Source organism: Astatotilapia calliptera, chromosome 11 (assembly GCF_964374335.1).
Source record: "Astatotilapia calliptera chromosome 11, fAstCal68.1, whole genome shotgun sequence".
Classification (NCBI taxonomy): Eukaryota; Metazoa; Chordata; class Actinopteri; order Cichliformes; family Cichlidae; genus Astatotilapia; species Astatotilapia calliptera.
In genome coordinates this window covers 23,824,060-23,840,618 of record NC_137432.1, presented here as the reverse complement: position 1 = coordinate 23,840,618, position 16,559 = coordinate 23,824,060, and the positions used below count along the sequence as shown (strand labels likewise).

General features: G+C 40.5%; 2 protein-coding genes and 2 long non-coding RNA genes across 7 annotated transcripts in view; 2 read left to right on the top strand and 2 right to left on the bottom strand.

Annotated features, from left to right (window-relative positions):
* Positions 1–16,559, bottom strand: part of LOC145431932 (uncharacterized) — a 45,502-nt gene that overhangs the window by 28,507 nt on the left and 436 nt on the right. The window contains exons 2-3 of one of the 2 annotated variants that reach the window (XR_013912256.1): positions 15,571–15,643; positions 14,885–15,005 (exon numbers count right to left, since the gene is read on the bottom strand). This is a non-coding gene — a long non-coding RNA (uncharacterized LOC145431932). Of the gene's footprint in view, positions 1–14,884; positions 15,006–15,570; positions 15,644–16,559 lie in introns of those variants that run through there. The other variant, XR_013912255.1, reaches the window with a different exon arrangement.
* On the top strand, positions 4,394–5,573 carry LOC145431931 (uncharacterized). Its single transcript, XR_013912254.1, has 3 exons — positions 4,394–4,455; positions 4,813–4,904; positions 4,994–5,573. It is a non-coding gene; the product is annotated as an uncharacterized LOC145431931 (long non-coding RNA).
* On the bottom strand, positions 5,712–10,683 carry LOC113033308 (uncharacterized). 3 transcript variants are annotated; one of them, XM_080308340.1, is made up of 15 exons: positions 10,200–10,683; positions 9,894–10,033; positions 9,467–9,692; positions 9,279–9,354; positions 8,876–9,156; positions 8,758–8,796; positions 8,578–8,651; positions 8,396–8,473; positions 7,922–8,127; positions 7,741–7,840; positions 7,481–7,643; positions 7,272–7,378; positions 7,022–7,166; positions 6,758–6,884; positions 5,712–6,608 (listed from the first exon to the last, which is right to left on the bottom strand). In XM_080308340.1, exons 1-15 carry the CDS (start codon positions 10,245–10,247, stop codon positions 6,271–6,273), a joined length of 2,148 nt encoding a protein of 715 aa, XP_080164466.1. In that variant the 5' UTR covers positions 10,248–10,683; the 3' UTR covers positions 5,712–6,270. The 3 variants fall into 3 exon arrangements, with proteins under 3 accessions (XP_080164466.1, XP_080164468.1, XP_080164467.1); XM_080308342.1 differs by having other exon boundaries at positions 5,712–6,575; XM_080308341.1 differs by having other exon boundaries at positions 8,758–8,793.
* Positions 14,432–15,539, top strand: LOC145431930 (uncharacterized). The gene is made up of 2 exons (XM_080308343.1): positions 14,432–15,072; positions 15,324–15,539. The coding sequence occupies exons 1-2, from the start codon at positions 14,432–14,434 to the stop codon at positions 15,424–15,426; spliced, it is 744 nt and encodes a 247-aa protein (XP_080164469.1). The 3' UTR covers positions 15,427–15,539.

Genomic DNA, 16,559 nt, shown 5'->3' with positions numbered 1-16,559 from the left:
TCTGTTTCCTGTTTATCCTAGACAGGGCAAAAAAGGACTCCAAATTTTAAAAAAAGATAAAAATGAAAGACTGGTGCATTGTGCAGTTCAGCACTGGTGGTACAGAAATAGTCCCTAGTTCATGGATAAATGGGGAGAAATTGTCATAGCCTCCATATCCTCCGTGAGACACATTCAGGATCCACGCCACAGTAAAGAGGAGAGTTCATCCTGGTGCAACATGGCTCACCTATGCACCAGTCTGACTTCTAATAAGCCATGGTGGGTATCATCTGGATTGGTGTTGTATAAATGTAACAATAACAAGTTTTTCGTGTCCTAATTTATGTCTGGCCATACATTGTGTTTGTACTTCCAGGCACATTTCACGAAGCAGAACGCAGTCTTCAGAAATATCTAAGTGAACACTGTGATACGTCTGACCTTCAGTCCGAAGCTGAAACTCAGACCAGTCATAAAAGAAAGCACAAGTAAAACTTTTTTTATTTCACAAACATATCTTTGATTGCTAAGAATTTATGATCTTGTCTTTTATACATATCTGTGGTGCTTCCTTACTGCAATATCACCACATAATATAGTCCAAAAAGTGGAAGCTTGTAAACTTTTTATAGATGCAAAGCCGTGTACACTTGCGCACTTCAAAAATTCCTTGTATACTGTACCTTCTTGCACATCTCCGTTTCCTGTGTGTGTTGTTATAAATCAAACTGTAACTTTAGGAATTAATATTCCAAAAGCACATTTGTAATTACTTATGACCGTTTTCAACTTTTTTTCTTTAGACCAAATCCCCTGTACACATATAGTGACTCAGAGGATGAGCAGCCCACAAAAAAACGGTTTCCCCAGGCGCCTCGAGTGACAATACCAGGTAATAAAATACTGTCTGGTGTCTTTGTACATATCTGTGTGTGACACAAGGAAACTTTTGACAAGTTGTCTGTATTCTTAAATACTTAAAAAAAATTATCTTTTTCTGTCAGACCTGACAAGAGCTGTTAACGAACTCTGTGAGGAGGTCAGAGCCATCCGCAATACCGGCTGCAATGAATCGGTAGATGCTGGGGTACTGCCTCTGGATTTGCCCTTGCACAACATTGAGGAGCTAAACAATGCAGAGGCACCTCTTCAATCACAAGAGGCAAATAAGGCAATGGTAAGTATATAAAGGTTATGTACACTTTGTAACTATAAAGTGTAATAGCTGTCAGATGTGATTTAAATACATAACAACGGCCTGTTGATTAAACACACAAGCACTTGCATACACATTAAAGACATGAGACACGCTAATTCCATCTCTTAAAATGTGTCTATAGGTGAGACGCTTTACCTTGATTGGAGGGACCACACTGGAGGTGCGAGTCCGCCGTGTAATGGCTTATGCCATTACAAACGAGCTGGCCTCGGTACTAAACTGGGCAGGGAAAAAAACCAAGGACCAGACAAAGCAAAAAAGGGCATTTAAAGATACAGCGCTCTGCAAATGCATATTTGGTAAGTTTTACTGTTTTTTTGCTATATTACTTTGTCCTTCTTAATAACAAGACTTTCATGTCCGGTTAATCTGGAGATGGAGTCTTTGGTCTTTGGCTTGTTTAGTCCTCGGGTTGTAGTTTGTACAGCCCGAGGACCCCATGTTTATTTTGTTTTAAAGACAGTTAACAAGAGCTTATTCATGTGCTCTAATTCACTTTTTTTGTTTGTGTGTGTGTGTGTGTGTGTATTTTTGTCCTAGATGGCCTGACGCAGCAGTTAGGGGCAAACTCTATGTCCGAGTTTGTCTTTGCACAAGCAGTGCAGAAATGGCTCCGATACGCCCCAGATCGTTTGGGTGGTGCAGGACGCACATCATGCATCCCCATCCCAGAGTAAAAAATTACAAACTTCTGTGAAACATATAAATGTAAATAGGAAACTGTCTTTTAATAAAGTATTTAGCAAACGAAACATGCCTATTGACCTTTTTTTGTTTAGTTTTTTCTCTGTTACATCACATGCAATGCTTTCTTATTTTAGGATATTAATATTGACATGATACATTGTGAGACATTTGGTTTTTGTTTTTTTTTTAAAGGGTGTCCAATTTGAGGAATAAGTACAATTATGTGTTTAGGTGGTTTAAGTATTGATGGAAACATGCAGTAGTTTAGTATTGGTTAAAATACCTATAAAGAGAGGTAGATTTCCAGTCATGATTTAACTGTTGTTTTAATAAAAAGCAACTGTGCGAAAGAGGTGGAAAATCAACACCATAGCTCAACAGTGTTTCAATATCAGAATCTGACATTGTTTCAATGTCAACAGTATTAGAAAATATAACGTTGAATCAATGTCAGGTTTCAACATTGATTCAACATCAAAACCTGACGTTTCAACGTTAAAAAAGGGTGCAAGAGTGACGTTAGGTCAACGTCACACTTCAACGTTGATTCAATGATATGGCGTTATTTTTGTGCCACTATTCTGAGCGGACGTAAAAAAAAATTGAGCGCACGTAAAAAAAAATTGCAGGTGCAAGTGTTGCATTTTGAGGAGAAATTTATTTTGAGCTTACAAAAGCTGAATTTGAGTGAACAAAATTCATTGCTGCGTGCAAAAAACGTATTTCAGTGTTTGCGCTTATCCATATACACACACAATAGCACCCCCTCTCGCTCAGTTTTTTCATTTGCGCTTGCTCGCAATGTGTTGCTTGCGCTCACAACATTCTCTGCTTCGTACGCTCAACTCTCTGTACACCGTTATAAGTGTGCCACAAAACCAACCAATCACAGACTTGGTTTCAAAAATTCTGATTGGCTCTTACGGTCTCCAATCAGCTGGCTAGCTACTGCTTTCCGGAAACACTGTCCGAAATGTAGCTAAATCCAGCTAAAATCTCTTAAACCCCAATTTGCGGATAATATCTTTAATCATTTTATTTTAAAATATATTATTTTTTAAGACTATTGTTGGTGTAGTAGAATGTAGTTGCATCATACAACCATGCCAACTGACTAATTTTTCCAAATTATACTTGAGTAGCTCTCTTTTATGTCGTCGAATACTGAATAGCAGCACGAAAAGAGCATGTCCTGGCCACATGTAAGTAATATAAAATCATTTTGTTAATTATTATTCGCTTGATAACTGACGTTAGCTAATTTGCAAACTATGCAAACTTGAAAAATGATGTACCTCATGTAGTTTGTTTTATGGGTTGTTTATTTTTGTCTGAGATACATCATTTCATTGTACTTGTCCATGTTCCTTGCTGCTTTTAACAGGACATACTGAGACAGCAAATGATGCATAGACTCCTCTCTAAACTGGAAGCTGCTTTAAACCAACAACCACTAAATCTAAATCTGGATTATTTGGAGTTCTTGACTCGTCATGAGCTTGTTCTGTTTGAATCTTTCTCTCAGCAAATAGGCGGTCTGTCAGAGATTACAGAGGCTCTACAAAACGTTCATCATCTGGTTCAGTGTGAAATTAACATCAGCTCTGTGGCCATTATTGAACTGGAAACAGAAGTTGGTCTGGGACCTGGCCACCCCAAAATCGTACTAGAGAGAGAAAGACTCAAGAATTTGTTGGACATTCAGCTGCCAGTCAGCTGCATTGCTAAATGTCTTGGTGTTTCAAGAAGAACAATCTACAGGAGGATGCAAGAATTTGACTTGTCTGTGAGAGGAACATACAGCACAATGAATGACCAAGAGCTGGACAACATCATATCGGCTATCAAAAATCAGATGCCAAATGCTGGCTATCGAATGGTTCAAGGACATTTGGTTTCTATGGGTCTCCGTGTTCAGTGGTGGAGAATGATGGCCTCCATGCATCGAGTTGATGCTGTAGGGATCTTCAAACGGATCACAGAACTAGGCTGTGTTGTGCGAAGAAGCTACTCGGTGCGAGGCCCTCTCTCCCTGGTCCACATAGACACAAATCACAAGCTAATAAGGTAAAATACCCACTTATATAGCTCTAACACAAGTTGGGCAGAAAGATGCACGTTATACTTTAAATCTGCTTTAATCAACCTTATCTGATAGGTCTTTCAGTGTATTTATAATATTTTAAAAAGCACTTGATAGAGTAATATTAAGTAAAAGGAATACAGGATGTGTAACAAAACCAGCAATATTGTTAATTGTAAATTTTCTTGAGCAATTATTTACACTTTGTATATCGATATTTTCCATGATAACAAGCCTATCAACACATAATATGTTAAGTGCTCCAGAAAACTTAAAAAAAATCATGACAAGAGAACTAAAATATTTAGTCTCATTGAACTTATAAACATATAAAAATGTTGGTATTATTTTCAGCACACCTGACAAGTGTCCAGTTTAAGTCAGTGGCAAGTGTGCATACTGAAAAGCCTTAGTGAGATTGTTTTCCCTCTGAAACAGGTACAATGTTGTGATCTTTGGTGGAGTGGATGGCTACTCAAGGAAGGTAAAAGTGTAACTGTTATGTAGAATATTTGGTAGTTTTGAAATGAGAGCTTTATTAGGTTGTTTTTTTATGAACATCAATTATTCAGCAAGCCAACATAGTGGACGATTTGCAATTATTATTTTTTTAAATTTCTAATCAGTTCTTTACCAAAAAAGGTTAAACTAAAAGGCCATTTTCATTTTTTGATAAGTACTACCAATATTGATGTATAGACTACTCAAGCTTTGAATTATGGTTATGAACATAGAACCGTACAATATTCCTTGAACACTTATTATGAAACTGCATTATTAACTGAAAAACTATACATGATCTGAAACCAGATCTTTAATTTTCCATTTGTTTTTACTGCAGGTCCTGTACTTGGATGCAGCAACTAACAACAGGGCAAAAACTGCATTCTCATTTTTCCTGAGATCAGCCCAGCTTCACGGCTTGCCATCAAGGTTTTATGCCCTGATTTAATTTATATGCTAGCAACAAGTATCATTAAAGAAAACTTTAAAAATTCCTTAAAAATGTATTTTTATCATAGGGTTAGGGCAGATCAAGGAGTAGAAAACCTGGACATTGCACATTTCATGTTTGCCACAAGAGGAACAGGGAGAGCGAGTTTCATATCTGGAAAGAGTGTCCACAATCAGAGGTTAGTCTTTTGATGTTTTTTATATTATTATTGACTGCATGGGTAGATTGTTGTAGCAGTTCTGATATTGATTTGAAGCATGAAATACCTGAAATCCAAATTCAAATGTATTTACAGAGTAGAACGACTTTGGCGTGATGTCTGGATTGCAGTCACTAGCAAGTACCATGATATTCTTCACTCACTCGAGGAGGATGGCCTGCTTGACATTTCAGATGTCATTCATCTTTTTGGTGTCCACTACATCTTTGTCCCTCGACTCCGAGCAGATCTTGTCACCTTTGTTGGAGGATGGAATAATCATCCCCTCAGGACAGAAGGTGGTCTCACTCCTGAACAGCTCTGGTGTATGGGACATCTACAAGAGCTGGACGAGGGCGAGAGACTTGAGGTACCAGCTCATAATCTGATTTTTTTTTTTTTTTTAATTTATTTAAATGTTGAATTTCAAAATTTTAGTTAGCAGTTAACTCTGCTCTTCTGAAATTAACAAATTAAAACACTTGCAGCACATCTGGGAGATGCTTCTGGTGATTTTATACATTCTTGCTTATCAATTACCACTAATCTAAATTACAGTAAGAAGAACATGAAAACAAAGGCATTCTTTTTAAATTGTTGTATTTTAATGGAAAAAACGCTTACACAAAATAACATTCCTCCCAAAAGTACCTATTCTGGAATAATGACCATTATATATGTTTGTGGATTTGAAGGAGCTTCGGGATCCAGGCATTGACTGGGAGAGTGCTGTACTGCAAGAAGAATCTAACAGCACAGTTGTGGTTCCTGAAGTTGAATGCCCACTGGATGAGGAAACCCTGGAGGGGCTTCAGAGAACTATTAATCCCTTGGAACATTCTGAGTCACACGGTCGTGACCTGTACATACAATTCTTGCTACAGGTGTCAAACCAACAGTGACACTTAACATGGACGTGAAAGTCAACGTTCTTTTAAGTTCTCAAATACTGGATTTCTTTGCTAAAACATTCAGATTACAAGTAGACAAGCAAACAAAGCACTTGCTTATTATCTATCAACGTAGGACCCTACACAAAGTTTTGAAGTCTTGTCATTTTCATGAAACGGCTACGAACATCTTAACAGCTAATGTTTACAAACATTTTTACTCATTTAGTTTCCAAATTACAAGACAACAATGTGTTAAACTCTGTGGAATCCACCACCATATTTAACTGCTGCACTCATTATGGTTTTAAACACTGTGTAAGTGTCCAGATGCTGCACTGGAAAAGTCACAGTACAAGTGCATGCACTCACAACTGGGTAACAAATGGAGTGATCTCCCAGCCGCTCCTTACATTCATGGTCAAACTTGCATGTTATTTTGAAATGTCTCTTTTCATCAGGAAGGATGGGAACATGGGACTGGCCGGTCATCCACTGGAGCACATGGTGGACAGCAAGAGACTCTGATTTTTCACCACCTGCACCGCCTGTGTTTCCATCTGTGATGTTTGAAAATGTTTCTGAAGTCTTTTCTAAATAAAAAGCAATCTGGATTACAATGTTTTAAATTAACAACTAAGAATACTTTCTAGTGCCCTGCATGTTAAAGCAAAAATATTTAACAGATGCATACGGTATATATACAATACTATAGGTATATACAGCTAATACTATATAGTACCTGATACTTCAATCTCCTGCAAGAAATCTTGCAAAAAATTTATGATCTTCCTCTCAGTTCTCTCCCTAGATGTCCCTTTTTCACTGAAATGTGGTTGGCAGCTCATCATAATGAAATCAGCGTCTGGCTGTAAATAAGGAAATAAAGTAGATTATATTATAGATATATTGTTCATTCAAAACTAATAAATAAATACAGGATAACTACAGTACAGATAAGTGGACTGTCTTTGGATCAGACTGAAGCTGCTATGTTAATACTTACTTTGAGGATTTTCCCAGGAACAAACAAACTGTGGCAAGCTTCAGGATTTACAGCCATCAGGTTCACAAGACCATACAGTTCCATGCCCTTTCGGAGCTGCTGTAGCATTGGAATCAGTCTTGTTGTAGAGTGTAAGACAATAGCACTTAAAAATAAAAATAAAAAAACAAAAAAACAAAATGAAAAACTAGTTGGGGAGGGGGGGGGGGGGGGGGGGGGTTAATGATCTCTCTGATTTTTTCTCCCTTACCGGATCATGCTTTCCTTACTATCCATCTTTATCTGGTTTGTGTATCCACAGCTGACAATTTCATCAGCCCACATCATCAGAGACTGTATGTCTGCTGCATCTTCAACCTGGAAATGTATAATGTGAAAGAGGAAATACAGAAGGTTAAAAGTGTTTAAAAACACCATACTCATAATATATCATGTGCCAGAGCTAAACCAGGTGCTCACTTTGCGGATGAGCAGGGAAGATTCCACATCTGCAACATCCTCCTTAGACAGACAGCTGAAATCAACCTCTCCTGAGCAGAGGAAATTGTAGCACCATTCTTTGAAAAAGGCAGGAGATGGGCCTCCTTGGGCGAGGCTGACTGCAATTATTTCACCAACAGTTCTGTGTAGACAAATGATTATAATTCATTTTCAGGTAACATTTACAAAAATATCGGATGCGTATTAAATGTAATACACAAAGCTCGTATGTAACCAACCTGAAGTTTTCATTATCAAGATCGGTCAGAGAATACTTGGGGTTTTTGCCCTTGTTCTCAAGTCCTTCAAAGAATCTGCTTTCAATACCTGAAATCATGTCTTTCATACAAAAAATATCCGCATTTTTAAGTTATCCATTATTTATTGACACTAGGACAAAACAGGTAATAGGCAACTCACCACTCAAAAACTCTTTCCTAAGTGCTCCTGTATCCACGCCTGCCTCTCCAATGAAAACCACCCTAAGAACACTGGTGGGAGATGCAGCTTTTTTTCTCTGCCACTGGAGAACGCCTCTGTCTGGAAGGTCTTCTCTGTCCACACACAACTTAAATTCTGTTGTGGTGTCGACTTGTTGTTCAAGGCAACGCAATACATCTTCCACGCTTAACAAAAACAGGGTAGAAAACATCCTAAGCTCTCAAAGAAAAATAATCATCTTTAGATTAAAAGAGGCTACCACATTAAACGTGATTAGAAATTATTGCAGCATGTTCTGTGCAACAACCTTTAACAATAATTTAAAGTAGTGTGATCATAAAATGTTTTATATGAAATTAAACCCCAGGTATTGTGTAAAAGATCTTACACATAATTTTAACAAATGGTTCTGCATAATAGTGTGTATATGAATTATAATAGAGCAAAAAGTACCTGTCTGTTGTGCATACTGAAGTTTGAGCTGGTGTCCCTGTAGTTTGGTCATTTTCTTCAGGCACCATGCATTGAAAGCTGATGACAAAACAAAGTTAAAAAAATAAATAAATAAAAATACATATGTTTGCGTGGACTGTTACTGATTAACATTTTTTCATAAACGGCTGAAAAAAGATTACCTATCCCCACACAGACTCGCATGGACTGTGATCTCATCTTCAGGAAAATCCTTAGTGCATATTGGACAAATAACCTACAATTCCAAAAATGGGTACATGTTAGGCATAGTGGGAAAAAGATCATTACCGATACAAAATTCATTGTAGTTACTATGGTTTTTAGTAATGTGCTAGGTTTACCTTGCATTTGCTTTTCACAATGCATAACTCCGATTCCTGCTGAATCAAAAAACAGTAATTGTGATACTATATTATTTAATCAAAATTGCTCATTTTGATTTCATCAAAATTGTCTCACCTCATCATCAGTCTCATCAGGAGAGAATTTTCCTTTGCACGTATTGATGTGTACTGCAAGCATCTGCAGAGGCATAACTTCATTACACTGGTAACATATCTTCTTTGGCATCTTTGAAAAGTGCTGTGAGTCGGGAGGTAGAGGAGATGTGTCTAATGTTTCCTGAAGAGGTACTATGTAAAAAGTGGATTTGCCACCTCCTGACACAGCTTTCAGTGTTTTGACAGAATATCCTTCTGTTTCAGGTGGAATTACAGTGAGCTTTCGTCGACCACTGCCACCTTTATTGACAGAAAAATAGCATAAACAATCAAGCAGCAAAAGTATCAACTACATAATCATAATGCAGTATGAGCACGCAAGAATGCCAAAAAAATACATAAAAACTGAATTAACAACAAACCTGTTGCCTTATGTAAGAGCCATCCTCCACAAAGATATTCCATTTTTGGAAAGGTTTCTTCCAGAAGTCTAGAAATCTTAGTTAAAAACACCGTTAAGCAGAATGGAACACTAAATGGACTGTGGCATATGATTCAGGCTAAATGCGTCTGCCAATGACTGATTTTAATACTGACTACACAAACTTACCTCTGCATGGTCACCATCTTCTGGAAGAGACACTGTTTGTCTCCCCATGCCAGCTTGTAGGAGTTCAAGCTCCTCAGCTGGCAAAGGTGTGTAGGATGTGTTTTTTGACAGCAAATAAAAACTGAGGCCTGTGGTCTTACTGCCTGCCTTAACAAGCTGCTTAGTAGATGTTAAACATCTCTTTTTACCACGGCTCAAGTGTGATTTGAAATATCCTGGAAATGATCTGTGGGATGAAAATGCATGAGTTTAAAAAATGCAGTGTTGCATAACATAAGGGTTATTGTTTAATAAAGTTATTAAATATGACATCAGTCCTTAATAGCAATAATTTAAAAATCAATGTTGATAAATCCACAAACCAAATAACTTTAACAGAAAAGATTGCAAAAAGTTAAAATAAAAAAAACACAAAAAAAGCAAAAACCTTGTCATCTCTTGCTGGATAGTCAGATTTCTAGGCTCCGGCTGCCCACTCTCTGTTGGCCTCCCTGAAGGATTTGTGGATATGTTGTTAAGCAGCAAAGACACCAGATTTCTTACTGCTGACTCAACTGCACCATTACCCTAAAAAACATGATTAGGATACACTGCCTCAGTAAGACAACTACGCTGGTAATTACCCATAAGGCTAGCTTAAACTCTACAGCTGCATCTGTAACTACAATTTCATAGCATATTAAACAGAAAGGACAGCAAATTACTAAATTCACACAAAAAAAATTAAACTCACCTGATACTGTGGTGTAGTATTATTGGAGCCATTGTTTGATTCTGCCATCTCTTCTTTAGCTGCAGAGTAAATCAAAAATCCCTCTATCTGCAAGAAGCGAGGCTGAGTGGACAGTGTTTCCGGTGTCCGGACAGCAGTAGCTAGCGAGCTGATTGGAGACCGTAAGAGCCAATCAGAATTTTTGAAACCAAGTCTGTGATTGGTTGGTTTTGTGGCACACTTATAACGGTGTACAGAGAGTTGAGCGTACGAAGCAGAGAATGTTGTGAGCGCAAGCAACACATTGCGAGCAAGCGCAAATGAAAAAACTGAGCGAGAGGGGGTGCTATTGTGTGTGTATATGGATAAGCGCAAACACTGAAATACGTTTTTTGCACGCAGCAATGAATTTTGTTCACTCAAATTCAGCTTTTGTAAGCTCAAAATAAATTTCTCCTCAAAATGCAACACTTGCACCTGCAATTTTTTTTTACGTGCGCTCAATTTTTTTTTACGTGCGCTCAGAATAGTGGCACAAAAATAACGCCATACAATGACATCACCTGATATTGACTCAACATTGTTTCAATGTTTCCTTGCTATCTGGGTAGGAGGAAAAAAGTACTTTGTGACTTTCATTGATGACTACTCCAGATGTTGTAAAGTGTATTTCATAAGAGAAAAAACAGAAGTCCTGAGCAAGTTCAAAGAGCTTGAAAGAACCTTCTCAAATGAATGTGGACAGGGAGTAATAAGACTCAGAACTGACAATGGTGGGGAATACACATCTAAAGAGTTTCAAGAATATTTGAAAGCTCAAGGCATCCACCATGAAATGACTGTACCACACACACCACAGCAAAATGGTGTTGCAGAGAGAAAAAACAGAACTCTAGTGGAATCAGCTAGAAGCATGCTGTCACATGCAAAGTTGCCAAACACATTCTGGGCAGAAGCTGTTGCTACTGCAGCTTACATACAGAATAAGCTCCCAACATCTGCTTTAAAGAACGAAACACCCTATCAGAGATGGTATGAAATGGTACGATGGTATATCGTAAGATCTTTGCCCAATAAGATGGATGAGCTCATGTCGCTAACCTGGTCACAGAGGGAGTACCGGCAATGTAGCATCATGATGCTAACGGAGTCGTGGCTAACATCGCTAACTCCGGACACAAGCGTGACACTACCGGGATTCCAGCTGCTGCGAGCGGACAGGACGAGAGAGAGCGGTAAGAGGAAAGGAGGGGGACTGGCAGTTTTTGTGAACGATAGATGGTGTAACCCTGGGCACATCACTGTAAAAGAGCAACTCTGTAGCAGAGACATTGAGCTGTTAGCCGTTAGCATGCGTCCGTACTACCTGCCCCGGGAGTTCTCGCATGTTATCGCGATAACAGCGTATGTCCCCCCCTCGGCCAACGCGGATGCAGCCTGTGACTCTCTCCACTCAGTGGTCAGCAGACTGCAAACACAATCACCGAGAGCCCTTCTCATAATATCAGGGGACTTCAATCATGCCTCACTGGACTCCACACTGCCCACCTTCACCCAGTATGTGACCTGCCCAACCAGAGTCAATAAAACACTGGACTTACTGTATGCCAATGCAGAAGAGGCATACAGTTCATCACCTCTCCCTCCCCTGGGCAGATCTGATCACAACCTGGTGCACCTTGTCCCTGTGTATGAGCCCTTAGTGCGCAGGGAGCCACCAGCCACCCGCACAGTACAGAGATGGTCAGAGGAGAGCGAGGAGGCTCTTAAGGATTGTTTTGAGTCGACTGTGTGGGAGGTGATTTGTGATGACCACGGTGAGGACATCGACAGCCTTACTACATGCATTACTGACTATATAAACTTCTGTGTGGATAACACTGTACCTACCAGGACTGTACGGTGTTTCTCCAACAACAAACCTTGGATTACCCCAGAAATTAAAACCGTCCTCAAGCAGAAGAGGAGGGCCTTCAAATCCAGAGACAAAGAGGAGTTGAAAAGGGTGCAGAGAGAGCTGAGGGGACTGATAAGGAATGGGAAGGAGAGCTACAGGCAGAAGATGGAGAACCAGCTTCAACAAAACAACGTTGGTGAAGTCTGGAGAGGCCTCAGAACCATCTCGGGCCACAAACAGCAGAACTCTCTGCCTGGGAGGGATGTGAGATGGGCAAATGAACTGAATCATTTCTTCAACAGATTTGACTCAGCCATGAGGCAGTCTGCAACATCGGCTGCAGACTCACCCACCCCCACTGCTGCTGTTCCACCTCAGACACTTCACACCTCCTCTATTCACCCTGCTCACTCCCCCCCACCCCCAACAACAGCATCCAATACACACTCAACACAAGGCCTGTCTCTCTCAACCACCCAGGTTAGGAGGGAACTGAGGAGGATTAATGGCAAGAAGGCAGCGGGTCCAGATGGCATCAGCTCGAGGGTCGTCAGGTCCTGCGCGGACCAACTGTGTGGGGTGATGGAGCACCTCTTCAACCTGAGCCTGAGGTTGGGAAGAGTCCCACAGCTCTGGAAAACCTCCTGTGTTGTACCAGTGCCAAAGACTTCACGCCCCAAGGACCTCAACAGCTACAGGCCGGTGGCTCTGACATCCCACCTGATGAAGACCCTGGAGCGGTTGGTCCTGGCTCAGCTTCGGCGCCTAATAAGCTCATCACTGGACCCACTTCAGTTTGCCTACCAGCCCGGCATTGGAGCGGATGATGCCGTCATTCACCTCCTACATCGTTCCCTCGCTCACCTGGAGACCGCTGGAAGCACTGTGAGAATCATGTTCTTTGATTTCTCCAGTGCCTTCAACACCATTCTTCCCTCGGTTCTAAAGGACAAGCTGGTGAACTCTGGAGTAGACCATCACCTCACTACCTGGATCCTGGACTACCTCACCGACCGACCACAGTATGTGAGGACTCAGGGCTGTGTGTCGGACAGGGTCGTCTGCAGTACGGGGGCCCCACAGGGAACGGTTCTGGCTCCGTTCCTCTTCACCATCTACACTGCAGACTTCTCCCACAATTCCACCCAGTGCTTCCTGCAGAAGTTCTCTGATGACTCTGCAATAGTCGGCCTCATCACTGATGGGGACGACAAGGAGTACAGAGGTCTGACCCAAGACTTTGTGGACTGGTGCCAGCTGAACTACCTCCAGATCAACGCCAGTAAAACCAAGGAACTGGTGGTAGACTTCCGCAGGCACAAGCATTCTCCACTGCAACCACTGAACATCCAAGGTATGGACATTGAGGCTGTGGACAGCTACAGGTACCTTGGTGTTCATCTGAACAATAGACTGGACTGGACTCATAACTCAGACGCCCTCTACAGGAAAGGGCAGAGCAGGCTGTACCTGCTGCGGAGACTCAGGTCGTTTGGAGTGGAGGGCCCACTCCTGAAGACCTTCTATGACTCTGTTGTGGCTTCTGCTATCTTTTATGGTGTGGTCTGCTGGGGCGGCAGCATCTCTGCTGGGGACAGGAAGAGACTGAATAGGGTGATCCGAAGGGCCAGCTCTGTTCTAGGATGCCCTCTGGACCCAGTGGAGGTGGTGAGTGACAGGAGAACGGCGGCTAAGCTGTCATCCCTGATGGACAACATCTCCCACCCCATGCAGCAGACTGTGACAGCACTGAGCAGCTCCTTCAGTGGGAGACTGCGGCACCCACGGTGTGGGACGGAGAGATTTCGCAGGTCTTTCCTCCCCACTGCTGTCAGACTCCACAACAAAGACTTTAACTGATCAAGCACACACATCCATACATATGCAATAATACTAAGTGCAATAATCCTTTCTGTCATCGTTGTATTTTTACTCAGTTGTATATAGTATTTGTATTTGTATTCTATTTTTATCTTATTGTATATTTATTTTATTTTATTCTACTGTATATAGTATTTTATTCTATTCTGTACAGTTGTGTACTGTATTTATTCTTATTGTATTCTAATTTTTGCCTCATAACTTTTGCACTGTCCACTTCCTGCTGTGACAAAACAAATTTCCCACGTGTAGGACTAATAAAGGTTATCTTATCTTATCTTATCTTAAAAAAAACCCAGACATTAGCCATATGAAAGTATTTGGTTGTGTTGCCTATGCTCATATTCCAGAGAGAGAAAGAAGCTGGACAAAAAGGCAGTGTTGTCGCAAAATGTGCAACAACAGGGACTGAAGGACTAAATACTAAAGGAGCAGTATCAGTCCAAGTATCAACCCAAGCCTAGTTCTAGTTGCAATGAAAAACGATCTTCCCGAGACAGGAAAAGACTGTACTCTAGCTCTGGCAGAGATAGAGAAAAACACTACAGGGATAGGAGTCACGAACGAGAAAGCGACGATGATCGTCACCGGTACAGACGGGACTACAAAGACAGTCACCACCGCCAGTACAGGGATTGTTTCCCCCTTTCTGGACGTTACTACAGGGAATGGGAGGCCGATCGTCACCGGGAGCGAACCTTCCAGCACCCTCGGGAGCGTGATCGCGACAGGTGCTCTAACCATTACTACCGCTACCGGTCAAGAGAGGACATTGACCATGAGCGAAGGGGATATGGTTACTCCCACCGAGAGGAGTCTCGTGGCAGTCGGAGGTGGTTGCAGGATAGTAAAGACTCCTGGACAATTAAGGATAAGAGTAATGGCAAAGAGAGAGAAAATTACTCCTCAAAGGAAGGAAATTTCTCACCTTCTACAGCACCAGAAACAAACAAGTTCAAGGGCTCGCCTTTCCTCTCCAGACAAAGAGGTTCAAAATCGCAAGAGGACTCTCAGCAAAGACAGGGACGACAGCTCTGAGGCCCGCCACACTAAAAAACACAAAAAGAGTAAGAAAAAGAAGAAATCAAAGGATAAAGACAGACACCGTGAGAGTGGGTGAGTATTGCCATCTTTCTCTCGATCCTTTAATGAAAACAGAAGGAAATGTGTTTGTTTGTTTTAAGCTAGATTTTTTTTGAAAATAATATGGGGTTAAAGCTCACTATCAGTATTAATATTTTCTTAAAAACGGAAAGAATTTTCATCATTTTATTGATAATGGGTCACTTTTTCTGTCTTAGGCTGGCCGTAAAGCTTGAGATCTTGGTTTTGTTAAACAATGTGATTGGTTCTCTGTCATCCCGTAGAAGTTCTGACGGAGATTCAGACAGAGCTGCGGAAATGAAGAAGAAAAAGAAAAAGAAGAGACATCGGGACAGCGATCCCAAACTGCACAGCCCAGTGCTCTGAGCCAGGGCCGTGCAGAGAGGTTTAAAGGGGCGGGTGCTTAAAGCTAAAAAGGGGCACATTGAGCCAGGCTGAATAACAACAACGCACATTCATCAAGAATCTAATATGGGCAACAAGGCAAAGCAAACGTAGCCGATGTTTTACCTGATGGGTACAATGTTGCTGTTGAGGGGTTGCTGTGGATAGTGCTGGAGGGCAGGGCTGTGTTGATCTGAGACTGTAGACATTAAAAAGTCCATAGGAGAGATGGTAGCTGATTAAACAAGTGTCATGAGATAATAACTAAATGCAAAGATTGGTGACAGCGCTTAGGCTCTGCCTGTGAATCACTCTTTGCTTCTCTTCTTCCTTCCATCCCATCTTTTCATATATCACTCTCCACTTGCTATGTGAGAACAAGGCACAACTTGCTATTGCAATAAACTATAATTTAATCATCCACACCTAACAACTCCAGCACTTAATCTACAATAAAATGATGAGAGAAAAATGTTATAGCACTGCCTTTAGTAGCCTCACACAGCTCTGTTTCCTCCTCATGTCCTTACCAGGCATGTCTGGACAATGTTATATCATGAGTAATATTTTTTTTAAAAATCCATCTAAATAAAACACACACATGCACACACACAAAGTGACATTTTAGACCTTCTTCAGAATACTGTATATACTATGGGCATCATGGTGCTGATCCAGAATCCTTACATTATTATTTATTACTAGAGCTACAATAATAAAGCAAAGAGGAGGGGGAGTAATAAATATAAAATAATGTATTTATGATGATTCCATTTGTTTCACTATCCACTCTGTGCAGGGGCAAAGCTTATTACATTTTTAAACTGTAGAGATACAATCATTTTACTGCTGTAAAATCCAACTTTTGTCTTATTTAAAATATAAATCTAATATAATCTGCTTCTTAATGTATGTTCTTTAAAATACAGCGTGTGTTTTTTAATATATTATAATTATAATAATTATTATGTGGACATGAATATTAGATCGTTTTTTAGTGAAATATAATCCCTCCAGAAAGGCAGGAAAAGCCCGGAAACTTACTTTAAAACTAAATATGTTCTAAATACTTTAAAACTAAATATGTTCCCTAAAACGGTGACAGAGCTACAGAC